The 15,135-nt window shown below is 35.8% G+C and overlaps 2 protein-coding genes across 2 annotated transcripts in view; both read left to right on the top strand.

The window, feature by feature from the left end:
• The first annotated feature begins 3,026 nt into the window (after window positions 1-3,026).
• On the top strand, window positions 3,027-12,419 carry cenpk (centromere protein K). Its single transcript, XM_015384355.1, has 10 exons — window positions 3,027-3,121; window positions 3,309-3,410; window positions 3,563-3,619; window positions 7,392-7,455; window positions 7,678-7,724; window positions 7,818-7,900; window positions 8,037-8,135; window positions 8,244-8,379; window positions 8,458-8,511; window positions 10,943-12,419. Exons 1-10 carry the CDS (start codon window positions 3,119-3,121, stop codon window positions 11,096-11,098), a joined length of 801 nt encoding a protein of 266 aa, XP_015239841.1. The 5' UTR covers window positions 3,027-3,118; the 3' UTR covers window positions 11,099-12,419.
• Window positions 12,420-14,087: 1,668 nt separating this feature from the next.
• Window positions 14,088-15,135, top strand: part of LOC107090780 (stromal membrane-associated protein 1-like) — a 14,382-nt gene continuing 13,334 nt past the window's right edge. Inside the window, exons 1-2 of the mRNA XM_015384352.1 lie at window positions 14,088-14,351; window positions 14,762-14,895. Of these exons, the coding sequence (XP_015239838.1) occupies window positions 14,234-14,351; window positions 14,762-14,895 (252 nt within the window). The 5' untranslated portion in view covers window positions 14,088-14,233. The remainder of the gene's footprint in view (window positions 14,352-14,761; window positions 14,896-15,135) is intronic.

Here is a 15,135-nt window from a genome sequence, read left to right as displayed (position 1 = left end):
GATAGATAGATAGATAGATAGATAGATCATATAATGTCTTGAATCCAGCCTATTTATGAAGGGAGAGCATGTTAAGGCAAGCTAAGTTTATGGATTTCACTTGCTTATTTTATGAGTGCTTGTCAGGCGGTCCCGGTGATAAGTAATACTACAGTCTGAGGGACCACTTCGTGGTAATTAATCTGGAGGTCTTAAGTGTATTTCTGTATTTCACTTCAAGATAGAGGGGAAAAATCACTACTTCAATCGGCCGGAAAATTGAAGTTTGATGCATGAGTCCCTACTGAAACAATAGTACTGCCCTCTCTCTTTTCATCTTGTCCCCCCTCCCCTTTTTATACTCTCTCCTTCTCTCTTTCTGCACCTTGTGGAAAGCAGTGTCAGGTGAAAGTGTAAAGTACAATTTGATTGATTGTTCTGTACTTTCCACCAGACTTAAAAGTATAGTGTGGAGAAAAACTGTAAATTATTATTAGTATTATTGGTATTCTTATTATTATCATATTGATTATAACCTTAAGGTTTTTTTTTTTTTCCTTCTGCACTGTGCACTCTATATTTCTAAATGGAGCCAAAAATGTAGAGTTTTAATCATGGCCTTCCTGTGGAGCCAGTTAATACTTCAAACTTCAATTTTACGGGCGATTGACCTAAGCATGTTCCTGACAGAATTGATGTATGTATTAATTTCCTTTAACTGTTGATTAATTAGGCTGCGCTGAGGGCTCAAATGGAACGGTTCCTTTAGAAATTTGCATATTAATCAAATTCTTGTTGATCATTCAAATAATCAAAGCTGTGTGATTTCAGAGGCGGAAGCTGGAGAAACATGAAAAACGGATATGGTTTTATCCTGGCTCAGGCTCCTATGCTGCAAACCTGCTCTCTTGGCTCTGAGTTTAAACATCCAGAGGAGGATGTGAGTAGGCCTAAATTAGAATATGAGGTTAGAATCTTTGAGGGAATAAATAACACTTTAATGGAGATACAAAATATGTATTTATAATTATATATATCTTTTTAATAAGCAGAAAATATTTTAATACTAGAATGTAACGTTAACAACAGATTAAAGACACATAATGGAAGTTATGTTTTTTTCTTTTCTTTTCTTTTCCTTTTTTTTTTCAAAATATTTAGAATCCAAGCTTATTTTTGCAACTCTAAATGAACGAATATCATAATGCTTGATTTCTTTATGTATTTTTTTTTATTATTTACATAAATGTGTTAATATTTCACAATAATAATAGCAACACTAGCAACAATAATAATAACATACAATATATATTCATTATATAATATATAACATATTAGAATTTACTATGATATAAATATATTATCATCATTATTATAATTATTTGTACTACCTCATCATATGAAGACTGATGGGGGGGGGACTATGAAATAAAAATAATAACTTTCGTATCAAAAAATAACAAAAATAAATGAATAAATAAAATCAGACAAAAATAAGTCAGCTATTAATCTATGTTAATTATCAGATAGAAATTAGTTTAACAAACATAAAAGAACATGTTTGACTCATTTTAGCTGCCGCAAAAATTGAAACAGAGACCCCTGCTGGTCGACCGTAGATTACAGTTATCACAGGATTTCTGATCAAACATGAATAAAACAATGCTGGCAAGCTCAGTTATATACAGAGGTCGATAGAGTACCAGAAAATTGTCATTCAGTAAGAGTGGTATTCCTTATTTCGTGTTTTTGATGGCTGCTATTAACTGATCATACCATCTGATTGCCTACCTGATGCAAATTATCAGACAGACAGAGACATAAAGAACAAAGTCTAGAATGACAAACTAATGCACATAAATAACATAGTTGCTAAATAATAAATTTAGACAGAATAGACACTTCTTAAAAATTCAACACTTAACATAAACCTTAATAAACTAATACTGAATTAATATCTATGTGTGTTAGAACAAAGTGTGTGCTTCTAGTGACAGTATTTACTGTTTAAAGTGAATACCTTGTTCCAGAAGACTCAGATAGAGTAACATGTAGAGAAACAAAATCACAAATGTTCATTTAAAAGTTAACTGTGTGTCTGCATCAGCTGTATTATTGGGTAAAACAAGCATGATCTAGATTTGGTAAAGTTAATCCAGATGGATAGAGCTGCTTAAATCTTTCCTCAGCTGAGAGCAATGATATTACCTCACAATAATACTACTAAAGTAAAAGTAACAAGTACAGTGTAGAAAACCTATGTTCACAAGAAGGCAGCAAGAAATAGCAATTGATATAATTTAAACAAAATGGTATTACATTTTATACAACATGCTATATAAGCATTAATGCGTTAAACAGGTGTTTGATAAAGTATTTCTTGCAAAATCTATCATTAATATACAAAAAAACGCATATTTTTCTAAAAACAATCAAAAAGTACATTACTCTTTAGAGGATGATTCCCTTCTTCTTTAAAGAAAAGTAATATATTTTCCTGTCAAGTGAGAATTAGTATCAATTATTACATCATCAGTGTTAAAACATATTTAATATTTTTGTTGCTGATAATTACAGTGAATATATATATATATATATATATATATATATATATATATATATATATATATATATATATATTTTATAAATACATACAATATCATACAATGTAGAAATGAAATACTCCCAGGAATCTATGCAGCTAGGTTAACTTAATTTCCCTGTGTAAATAGCAACATTTTAGTAATAGCTTTTTTATTTCTGGCCGCTTGTAAACATCGAGTCAAACTTATCCCGATTTTTGGGGCATCTCTGACCTGTGCAGTGGGTTGAAATGACTTCACTTTTTTCCGTAAAAGCCATTTAACCTTTAAAGAATTTAAGACATTTTGTGAACACGTGTTAAACATCACGAGCCATTGAATTTGTAGTCTTTATACACACATTTTCTTTTTTCTTTACATTTTTTCAGCCGGTTGCGCAATTTTGCGCAGCATCAGCGACACCAACACCATGCGTCGCAGACATCATTACGTCATTACGTCGTGACGTAATCAAAGTTGGCGGTATTTTGAAACAAACACGGATATCCATAGTTTTGATTGTTTTGGGGGGAAAAATACGTTTGGGTCTATTGAAAATGGTAAGATTTAATCCATCGTGTGCAATTCCATCGATGTTAATGTTTAATTTTCTCCGCGTATTTCGCTGTATTTTCTAACAAAGAATATCGGCCGATCTTCAGACTAGTGAACTGTTCTTATTTAAAAGTAACGTGTCTCAAAGTGAGAGTATAATCTCCCTGTTTTGGGTGATGTTTTCTCCCTCAGGTTGAGGAAGGGGCAGAAGGAGAGGTTGTAGCTCACCTCTCAAAAGCTGCACAGTCTGAGCTGCTGGAGCTCTGCGAGGAGCAGTTTGCTGAAATAGAGAAGGTAAGACATCTTTTGATTCAACGAGTCAGCATAAATAGAGAAGATAAGACATCTTTTGATTCCATGAGTCAGCATAAATAGAGAAGATAAGACATCTTTTGATTCCAATCCGAACATAATAAATCTGCATTCAATATGTGTTTGTGTTGCAGTTGCTGAATGAAATCATACTGTGTGAAGCAGACAGCTGTGAGAATCCACAGGAACAGGTTAAGTGGCTAAATGTTTTCATCCTTTTCATTTTCTTTTTTTTTCTCAGAAAACACATTAAATTTAGTTTTCAACCCTAACTAAAGCAGATGGCACTTTGGAGCTCTTTCCCAAGACGCTGATTTTATTATAGGGACTAACTCAACCAGGAAAGCAGGGGTCTGAAAGTCAGGCAGTCAGCTTGACTGTTCCTCTAAACCTTTCACAAATGTTAAAAGTTTGACACTTCCCTGTGTAGCTCATGTAGAGTAGAAACAACTGAAGCCAGATGCAATTAAAACAGAAAATACAACAGGCAATATAAAAAGAAAAAAGTTGTAATGTCCTAGAAAATGTTTTCTGTGGATATAAAGATATCTGTACAGTTAAGAGCTAAGGAAAGACTACCCAGTAGTTGACTTGGATTATTGCACTTGTACTGCAGAGATGTACTGACCTTATAAGTGAAAAATGACACAGATTACACAGTAGTTAGCATGTGTTATTGCACAGTGAGAGAGGAGAGTATTGCTTTGAGTAACAATTAGGTAATGTTTTGCACAAGATGTACTGTTAGAATTATTTTTAATGATGATGTGCGACTCTGTTAAACCCTAATATTACCTGCCTGGTATGTGTCAAAAACTAATGTTTTCCCAAGTAGTTTATCTAATCAGGACAGGACTTCTGTCAGGATTTACAATTATCATGTTCATTATGTAGATTTGGAAATGAAATGGTGGCACAGAGAGGATCTTTCTTAACATGGAGGTCTTTGCTTTTATCTGGGACACAGTAATAGTTTTTTATAGCTGGAGCCATGGATGTCTCCTCATTTACAAACATGTATGATGTAATGATGTGGCAGACTGGAGTTGTATAAAATGCTCCTTTAACTGTGATTCGAGGCCAACTTCAGGGAGAAGTGAGACCAATTGGTAAGCAAATATTCTTTAAGGAACGTTTGGCTATTCGATCATTAACTTATTTACAAACAAGGACTGAATTCAAAATGAATAAAAAGATTTTTTTTCATTTGTTGAAATTCCTCCATTAATCTGAAGAATACAGTACAATTTAAATTAATATAGACATGTCAGACAGTGTTTTTGTTATGTTTACAATTCTATTGCAACCTTCTATTGTTACACATTTTGTACACCTTGTTTATACATTTTCACTAAAAGTAAAATGTGCCCCATTGAAAAAGTATTATTTCATCTAAAGGTTTGTAGAGGAGTGGGGTGTGGAATATAAACTAACATTTGGGAACTCTCGGGAGTCAAAGAAAATTGGAATGTGTATATTCAGGAGAGTTTCTATACTATTATTATTTGTTCAGCTAAAAGCAATTTTTTATATTCTGTATCTAGGGTATATATCTTAGTTTACCTCTCCAACTCACTGCACTTATGTCCAATTTCAGATCTCTAGTCATAAACATTGCAAAACAGTTAACCTTTTTGTATGCAAAAGGTCCATTTGGCAGAATGGACTAAAATTGGCACTAAAAGTGTCAAACTAGATTATTTTCATTTAAGCTTTAACTGGATATAAAACTTTCCTTTTTAATATATTTTAATTGTTCAGCCTTCAGAGTTTGCATTTCTGTATGTGTCCATTTATTTCTCCTCTTTTCTTACTCCTTCCACACATTATTAAGCGCTATCTTTTCAGCCCACCCCTACACTTCCCGTACTTCATTGCGATACTTATCTGATTTGCTAAAAAAAATATGTCAATAAAAGTTTGATCAGTCTCTGAGTTGTGGAGTTCCAGCTGCGCAGAGACTACCTTGGGGCGATGTTTCTTACGTGCAGGATGTTTCACATTTTGGATACTGAGAAAGGAACTTATGTAGAGCTCCAAATAACAATTATTTTGCTAGTCGATTAATCTATCTATCATTTTTCTATTAATAATCGGATAGACAAAGGTTTCATAAAGAAGATTTTTTTACAGAATTAAACCAAGTCAAAATCAAACTTTTCCCCTTGAGGAGTTCTTTTTTATCTTAGATGCAAAATATTGATATATATTTTTACAGTTTCTTACAATTACTGCTCTAAATGGGTCACTCTGTCAGCCAAATGCATGTTTTAGAGTCTTTATGCTCCAGTTAATGATTAATTGATTACTTAATTAGTTGACAAAGATTTCAATAATTGATTAATCAGGATTAATCAGATTTTTTTCAGCCTCAACTTATGCTTGAGTTTGGGAGCAGACAGATTAGTGTTCTATCCCATGTATATATAAAATGGAGGACGCACGTCTGTAGACACAAAAAAATGAGCTTTTATCCCGATATTTTTATTCTTACATGGGGGAAAAAAAACTATGTTGTGGATTAATATGACAAGTGATATTATTTTATGGGAATACAACTGGATATGACTTTTTTGTGGAGTGTTATGGACAGTTATGTCCCATTTATGCCAGGATAGAACATGCTTTGGAATGCCAGAAGACGAAAACAAGGAAAGAAGGTAAAATTATGAGTTGTAAGTTGATGAAAGATTATTAGTTGCTGGTGTTTGTGGAGTATAGTTTGCTTACAGTTGAGTAGATGGTTGATTTCTTGAAGATGACCTGAGTCTAAAGGGGTACAGCATGTTGGGTTTTGTTTACAAATAAGCTTGTTAGATGCTGAAAATGGAACGTCAAAATGAAGCAGGCAGTGGGAGCTATGGTGTTAAATATTACTCCTTAAATCCCAAGATTGAAGTTTATGTTTGACAAAGATTTGGAATAGCCTCAGGAAAAAATACAAGTTTTGCAGTATTTACACAAAGAACCCTAACTATGTATGTAACATGACTACGGACTGCATCAACGAACACGGTCCACTCAGAAGCCCAGTCAGAAGCTCTCCCAGATATGGGAGGTGAATACATCCCTAACTCTGGGCTCTCCAGACGCTCTCAGCAGACCACCATTAAAAGTTATAGAAAAGTAATAAAATGAAACGGATGTTTCCCTATACATGCCTTACCTTTAAGATCCATTAGGCTTTCTTTTGAAGTGATACAAACATTGTCTCATCTAGTATTGTGATATTTGACAGAATCTTTTATTTTGACAGAATCTTTTATTTTACTATTTTTTGGTCATTCCTGCTCTGTCCTGACATCCACCATCCCTTCTACTGTAGGTGGTTAGAATGGGACAAAAACTCCCTGAAGTCAGACATATTTGGGTTGTGGCCTCTTACTCAAAAAAGACTTGAGGCTGAAACCGTTGCCATAGATGGATCAATATTTTTTTTTTGATCAGAAGCTGGAAAAACTTTTCAGTTTGTTATAAATTTTAATAATAACAACAACAAAATTGTTTTTGCCATTGTCATGATGGGTATTGTGTGTGGACGTGAATTTATTACCATTTGGAATAACGCTGTAACATACCTAAACATGGAAAAAGAGAAACACTGAATAATTCTGCTCTGCACTTTAATAGCCTTCTTTCAGCCTGCTGACCTGCAAAGCAAAATACAAGAAAACTGGTTCTTTGTTTATTATGGGCTTTAAACCATTGGGGAAAAAAATGTCACCTTTCCTCTGCATTTTATCTGTGCTATGATATTTAGTGGTGTTAAACTCCTAACCTATGTTATAACTCCAGTGGTAACAGGCCCATGCTTGAATGGAAAATACTTACCCATTAAAGTTTCAGCCAGAGTTTACAGGGTTTATTTAGCTGCTTTTTTTGTTTGTTTATTTTTTTATTGCATTTATGATTGTGTATTAAACTTGACTGTTTTCCATTGTGTTTTATCATGGTGACCACCAGTCAGTGAACAGGCTGATAGCCACTGATGCTGAGCTGAAGCAGTGGTCGTCTACTGAGCCGAGCTGTAAGTCCTCCTTTTTCCCGCTGCTACTAATTTACAACGCAGATGTATTTTTAACAACTTAAAAGCTGACATCACAATCCGCAGGAATGCTGCTAGCTTACATATTATATTAATATCAAGGTTCCGTATGTTAAATTTAGTGAATAAATTAAAAATATTTGTGGTGATAAATTTGTCTAAATTAAATTTTTTATATATAAAATGTTTCACTCTCCCCCACAGTGCTCGCATCCAATTCAGAAATTTTACTTCAAGCTGGAAAAGACGAGGTGTGCTCTTTCATAAAACCACTACTCCTGAAAAAATGCTAAAGCAATCCCCCCTGTTCTGAAAATAATATTAATTTTTTCTTTTCTCTGCAGATGCTCAAGCTTTGCTCTGAACTGGAGATGGTTGTTTCTTGTTGTGAAGCCAAGAGAGACAAACTGAGAGAGACTAAAGAGCTGTGTGTGACCTTTCCATTACCCTGCAAGCTTTTCTTCACTACTTTCTGCTTCATCAGAGCATATAAATGTTTTCCTAGACTGAATGGACCAGACCTTACTGTGACTTTATACTTTGTTTCACCTCCTGCCTTACAGGGAGCAGAAATGGCTAGAAGAAAAGAAACAGGTGCTATTAGCCGCCAGTGATCATATTGAACGACTTCGACTGGAGAGGGAGAAATTATCTGAACATAAGTGAGTACAATGGCCATGTCACGGCAAACTGGGAGAGAAATTCAGGGAGCGTAGGCAGCTTGGAGAGTATGGAGTGTGATTTACGGTCCTTCCTTCCCTCCCATCCAGCATCATTTTGGACACCAAAGCCAAAATCCAGAAAATAAAGGTTTATCAGGAGAAGCTGCTGGAGACCCTTGGAGATGTCCTGGAGACGCATATTCCTCTCCCTAAGAAGGAGTCCAGCGCAAGCAAAAGGAAGAAGGTGCAGAATCCTTGTGTAGTGTTAATACCAGCGTTTGTTTCTTATAATCACTTTTACCAAAGTCGTTTTTCTTTTCAGAGCATTACCCATGAGATAACTGAGGACCTTATTTCCCTGAGTGAAATCCTGGAGGTGGGCACCTGCACTACATGAACTACACAGATGTCACATTATTGTTATAAGCAGCCCTTAAAGGTGTAGTGGAGGATTTCGCGCTCCGCCCTCTCCACTTAATAAAGAAAAATGCACATGCACAACCCTGTACCTGCTCCCTAGAGGGAACGCCTATTAAACGTGTGCATGAGCATGCAGAGCCCATTTCTCCTCATGCACGCTCTGTTTAAAAGTTGCTGTTCTCATAGCTCAGACAAGCTTGCTGTACACGAACGTTCGTCTAACCCCTCAATCCCTATATAGAGCGGGGATTATATAGAGGGCTTTATAACCAACCGTTTGGACAGAGAATTGCTAACTTTCGCTTCCCGTATAATCATGCACTTCGTAGACACTTTTTCTCTTATGACCCTCGGCCATTTTCAAAGAACCACAGTGAGAAAGGTGAGCTTCAATGACTGTCTGAAAACGTAGCTCACCACACATATATGGCTGAAAGTGCGCATGCGCAGAAAAAGATAGTTAACGGGGCGATCATGTAGGACGGCCTTATGTAAACATATTACCAGAATGATTGACAATTAGGAGGGCCACTTATTTAGATGATCTATCCGGAAAAATGAAATCCTCCACTATACCTTAAAGGTTCTCCATGGTCACCATTTATGCCGGGCATACTTATTAGCTTCACATGCCATTTCTCTCACTCATTTAATGTATTTGGAAAAAGCAAAGGGAATAGTTCAAATTAAAGTAGGAGTTTGATAAGAATCAAGCTTGGTTAATGGACAAAGCTCAGCTTCCTGACGTGAAATAAAGCTTTTTAGGACTGACTGTCTTTGCCGCCATCTATTTGAGAGAAAACTAATGCTGGTATTGAGGCTGCATTCCATTTACTTTGCAGCTCGAATCAGTGAAAGCCAGAGAAATGCAATCGCTTTGGTGACCAAGTTTTTCCACTAAAAGTCAGGTTGAAATTAAAATAGACTGCAAAGGAAATAGTGTTTTTACATAGAAACAGCTTTGAAACATCTAGACATATAAACATTAAAAAGCAGCACATGTTTGATTGACCTAATGTTACACAGGGTTAATGTTATTTTAAAGAACTATTTTATCCAAAGTAAAAAAGTGTTCCTACTGTTGATATGAGTAGCAGCTTTTCTAACCTCCAAAGCGTATTTCTGACATCTGGGAGCTTTCAAATTCCAATTTTTTTATGCTTGGGTCTGAATTAGCACCAGTTCTAAATTTTTTTTTTAGCACTGAAACGATTAATTGTGATTAATCAATTATTGAAATAATAGTCAACTCATTTAGTAATCGATTAATCATCAACAGAAAACAATAGAGACTCTAAACATGCCTTTATCTTACAGAGCAACCCACTTACAGCAGTAACTATACCAAGATTGTAAAAAATATATGTAAAGATTTTGCACTTAAGATAATTATTATAATTTTCATCTGTCATTATAGCCTATCCATAGCTTCTCAAGTCGAAAAGTTTTAGTCTCACCTGGTTTAATTTCTTAAAAAGTGTTCTTTAAGGAACCTTTTGCTATTATATAATTAATGGATTCATTGGAAAATAATCGACAGATTAATCAATTTATATAATTGTTGGAAATAATCGTTAGTTGCAGCCGTGGTTTTTTTACACAAGCTCTGACTGTGGCATTGTTAAGCTGGTAACTGGTCTCACAGGGACCAACAACCAATCAAAAGTTGTCAACGCTTTTTAAAAAAAAATTCCTGGGTTGGATTCTTTTGGAGTCTTTCTTCTTAAAGGCAAAAAAAAATGAAATCCTGAGTTTCAGCATTATGAAGAGGTCCAGTCAGCCCCTCATTATATAAAGGTTCTGTTATCTTTAGTCCATTTATAGGATAAAGGAGGAACTCTCTCCTGTGTCTTTTTTAATCATAGAGGTTATGAACTAAATGAAACACAAGTTTTATCAAGATTTCAAGATTTGCTTTAGCTTAAAGGTTGTAAGAATGAGCCCAAAGTTATTTGTGTAAAAGCCAGCTAAAACAATGCATAAATCCAGTGAGATGTTCCTGTCAATAGGCAACAGTAGCTTCATATAGCGTCATACCTTTGCTTCATAATGCAACCATTTAGACACTGAAGATCGGAGTGCTTCAGGTTGTGTTTTATGTTTTAAATTTTTGTATTTAAAAACTAAATGATCTAAACATCTAGTTTTATTTTCACTCATCAAGCTGCACCTTAGAGGTTTTTGGTAACCATAACAAACTTTCTGGGAGATGTTTCTAGTTTCAACTAGACATCCTTACAAAATCGGTACAGATGGATACAAATAATTTGGTTATAAAATCGAGAAGATCTAATGTAAAGACCACAGCTGATTCGGTTCAGAGCATTGCATGTTGTCACCTGACAATCTGCAGCCTAAACACCACTCTATCTTGACATCATCTGCAGGTTCTTATGAACAAGGTCATAAACACACCGCATGACCCTTACGTTACGTTGGATCACACCTTCTGGCCGCCGTATGTGGAGATGCTGCTTCGATATGGGATCGCAGTGAGGCACCAGGAGAATAACTTGAAGATCCGTCTGGAAACCTTCTTCTGAATTACTTTTGCTTATCTTCTAAAAAGCAACACATTTTTTTCTTGTCTTTTACTACATCTGTTGGAGCTTTGCCCTTATTTAGCAATAATCTAATGAATAAAGAGACTTACCTTTTTCTTTATACATGTATTAATAAAAATGTTTTCTTGTGACTTTAGTTCTGTGTATTTTAGATGTTCTGTATTTAAAGTGACTCTGTTTTAATGAGTAAGTTTCCAGCTTAAAGGACATAAAATAATTGTCATTAACCTAATCTATCCCTGATGTGCATGATATTCTCTGAGCAGTAGCTGCTTTTTGTTGCACTAGTCAGATATGAATCCTTCTTTTAGCCAGGATTGTTGGAGTCTGCTGGATAGCTCTTAATTTAGCATTTATTATGACTATTGTAAAATATAGTGAAAGTTGTCAGTGTCAAACAAAGTAGTGTAAAATATCTGTCATTTGCATCAATGGAGATTAAGTACATATGAATCTGCTTGTTTTGCTGAAAGATCAAAGCATAACAACTTGCAAATGTTATGTTGTTCCTAACTTGATACAGACCAGAAAGAAACCTGCTCTTTACTGGTTTTTGGCAGATAAAAATTCTTAAACTCGGATCTAAAGCTATAAGACGCCCATTCATGTGTACAGTGTGTCCATTTTATTTTTTGGGTTCTTAACATTCTGTTTCTTACCTTGACTTTTTAAAATCTTTGCTTGATAACTCATTAATTATTTAAGGGAGACAAGTAGGCTAAATAAAAAAGAAAAGGATGTTTTTTTTTTAAATATTGCTTAAGCCTGTAAAATGGGAAACCATTAAACCAAATGTTTGTCTCAAGTCATGGCACTTTTTGATGCGTTCTATGTATTAGTTTGTAATGCTTGCTTGTAGGACAGCACAGTAGCGGAGTTATTAGCAATGTTGCCTTGCAGTAAGACAGTCCTGGGTTTAATTCATGGCCCAGGGTTTGCATATTCTCCCTGTGCATGTTGGGTTCTTTCCAGATACACCGGCTTCCTCTCACAGTCTAAAGACATGACTGTTAGGTTAATTGGCATCTCTACATTGTCCCTAGATGAGTGCATGGTTGTCTCTGTGTTGTGTGTGGCAACCGGTCCTGGGTGTACCCAGTCTTTTGCCAATAGAATACTGGAACTATAAATTAGTTGGCTGCACTAAGTGATAAAAAGCAATGTTATTTATCAGACTGTCCATTATCAACTGTTTGAAAGAAAACTTCAATCTTAAAAGAATTTCAAATGATCTTTCATATATGATTTAAAGCAGTGGTTCCCAAACTTTTCATGCTGGGCCCCTCCTTGGTGTACAAGAACAAGTCAACTGCATTAAATTACGTGTTCCATTAAAATACATCACAACCTCTGCTAACATGTATTATTACCTTAGTTTATGGTTGTGGTCCAGTTATTTTTTTAGTTCTACAATTATTATTATTTTTTTTTCATTTTATCTTCTTTTGTATTACCTAATTCATGTAAAGCATTTTGAATTGTTTTGTGCTATACAAAGAAACTTGCTTTTCCTTTAAATAATATTCCAGAGAATGTGTTAAGAGTGACTGTTTTTTTGTTGTTTTTTTCCCCCATCTATAGATTAAAGAACAACACAGTCAAGCCCCTTAATTTCTTGTTGCTGCACATTGAGGGTCAGGCTTTATTAGACAGATTTGCTCTGGATATCAGTAGACAGACTATTTTCTTAGTGTCTTTTGCAAACAGCATAAGCTACAATGTCATAAAAAATATGTATTGTTAAAAAAAATGACACAGAAAATGTACACTATTTTTGTGTAATTTGGGTGTTTTCTGGGGGGTAATCTACGACATGTATTTAAACTGAATGTGTGAATTTTAATAAACACCTTTTTTTTCCTAAGTATTTTTCCATTTCCTCTTTAGTCTGTTTTAACTTTAATTTTTGTTCATTCTTTTTCATGTATGTCTTGACTGTGTGCACCTTTATGCTGTAATTTGCCTACTTGATTTGCCTCCAGCACTCCACATTTTTGCCACAGTTGCTCTATTCTATTTGAATGCGTTGGTTGACAGGGAATTTCTCCACACTTCAATCCCATAATGCTAATAAACCTTAAAGTTGTTACTAAACCCATAACTCCATGTTTGCTGTTCAAACTATCACTAGTTATTCAGAGACCCCAAGTTCCAAATCAAATCAGTCAAATGAATCAATATAATTCCCTTTCAATTCAGTAAATTTCTATTGCGCCAATTCACAACACATGTCATCTCAAGGCACTTTACAGTTCACCCAGATCATACAGTCAAATTGATTCAGTTTTCTATCTAAGGAAAACCAGTTGATTGCATCGACTCATTGACTCAAATGTAATCCCTCACACTAAGCATGCTTGTAGCGACAGTGGAGAGGAAAAACTCCCTTTTAACAGGAAGAAAACCTCCAGCAGAACCAGGGTCAGTGTAAGCGGCAATCTGCCGAGGCTGACTGGGGTTCAAGGAGACAGAAGCAGAGATACAATAAGCAACTGTAAAAGGCGGCCCTGTCCACTAAACACACAGCCAGGCAGACAAGCTCCAAGGCAGCTCCCGTTTGAGGATGAAGAGAGCACATCCAGCCAGTCACAGTCAGATAAACAGGACTACACTGGAAAAACAGGCCAATCTCCAATATCTATAAACAAGGGTGTATATAAAATTATGAAATAGATAGAGTGTTTCCTTTTAGTCTCTTCCAACAGTGTTACAATCATGAAGTGAACATAAAAAAAAATAAAGAAGCAATGGGAGGTGCATATGCACACTTAATTATTTATGTATTTTAGCAGTAAAATATAAACATTTTTTGGAGAAAGAAAAGAAAACGTTTTGTTTTTCTTTATTTTATCATCTCTAACCTTATATCTGCTTTATACTGCGTACAGCCTACGTCACACGACGTCAGGCCTCTCGTCCAATCCGGTGCCTCCGCCTCGTGAGGTCCAGAATTCCTGTGGGCGGAGAGGAGATTCCGGTTCCGGGTGTTTCATTTCCCAGTCGGAGGCTTTCAGACCCTCCGATTATGATATTTTACCGTGAAACTTCTCTTCACTGACAACCGAACAAAGTACCGTTTCTCTAATTGAAACAAGTCCCAGCGAAGCCGCGAACATGACGACCCGCTCGGAGAGAGAGAAGGCCCAGAAACTGAACGAGCAGCACCAGGCCATCCTGTCCAAAATGCTGAGGGAGGAAGACAACAAGTACTGCGCCGATTGCGAGGCGAAAGGTGCGGCGCTCACTCTGGGGATTATTTCATTGCTTTTATCAATGCGCCCTATCTTCTCATTTTTCTCGACACAGATATAAAAGGGCCGTTGAATTTTTGTTCGGCTCTTTTAAGACAAACGGCTCAAACTGGTCAGCTGACATTTCTTCCCCCTAAGCTAAACTAATTTGCTAAGCAGCGAGCTAACTTCTGTAAACCTACCTAAGCTCCCTCGGTGCTTCTCTCTAACCGCCGCTTTAACATACTCTGGTTGTTCTTTCTAAGAAACTCAAAGCTTATTTTCATGTTCTGACAGGTATTTACAACTTTTAGTCTTGGCGAATGGAAAAAACAACAAGATCGAACATGTTGATGTGTTTTTTTTTCCTTTTGGAGCTTCTCACATTTTCAGTGTTTCCTGTTTTGAACAGGTCCAAGATGGGCATCCTGGAATCTGGGAGTTTTCATCTGCATTCGGTGTGCAGGGATCCACAGGAACCTGGGGGTTCACATATCCAGAGTCAAATCAGTCAACCTGGACCAATGGACCTCCGAACAGATCCAGGTACTGTTTTCTGCTCACTGGTTTCTATTCAGTCTCTTTTCCTCAGGTTTGCAGAGTTTTCTAAAGCAAATGCAACCATAAATGATACCAGGATGATCAGGTTAAGAATGTGAACAGTTGTACCATTCTTAGGATGCCCCTTATTTATTTTATTTAGCATTGAAACTAGATGTAGACAGACATGTCTGCAGATATTCAATTCAGTTTATTAATATAGCGCCAATTCACAACACATGTCAT

The sequence above is a fragment of the Cyprinodon variegatus genome, unplaced genomic scaffold, assembly GCF_000732505.1.
Source record: "Cyprinodon variegatus isolate N-32 unplaced genomic scaffold, C_variegatus-1.0 Scaffold310, whole genome shotgun sequence".
Lineage (NCBI taxonomy): Eukaryota > Metazoa > Chordata > Actinopteri > Cyprinodontiformes > Cyprinodontidae > Cyprinodon > Cyprinodon variegatus.
This window is presented reverse-complemented; position numbering and strand designations above follow the sequence as displayed.

Coding starts and splice junctions, on each gene's coding strand:
- cenpk (XM_015384355.1), top strand. Junction 3,620..7,391: donor GTGAGAATCCACAGGAACAG/GTTAAGTGGCTA, acceptor GGTGACCACCAG/TCAGTGAACAGGCTGATAGC. Junction 8,380..8,457: donor GCGCAAGCAAAAGGAAGAAG/GTGCAGAATCCT, acceptor TTTTCTTTTCAG/AGCATTACCCATGAGATAAC.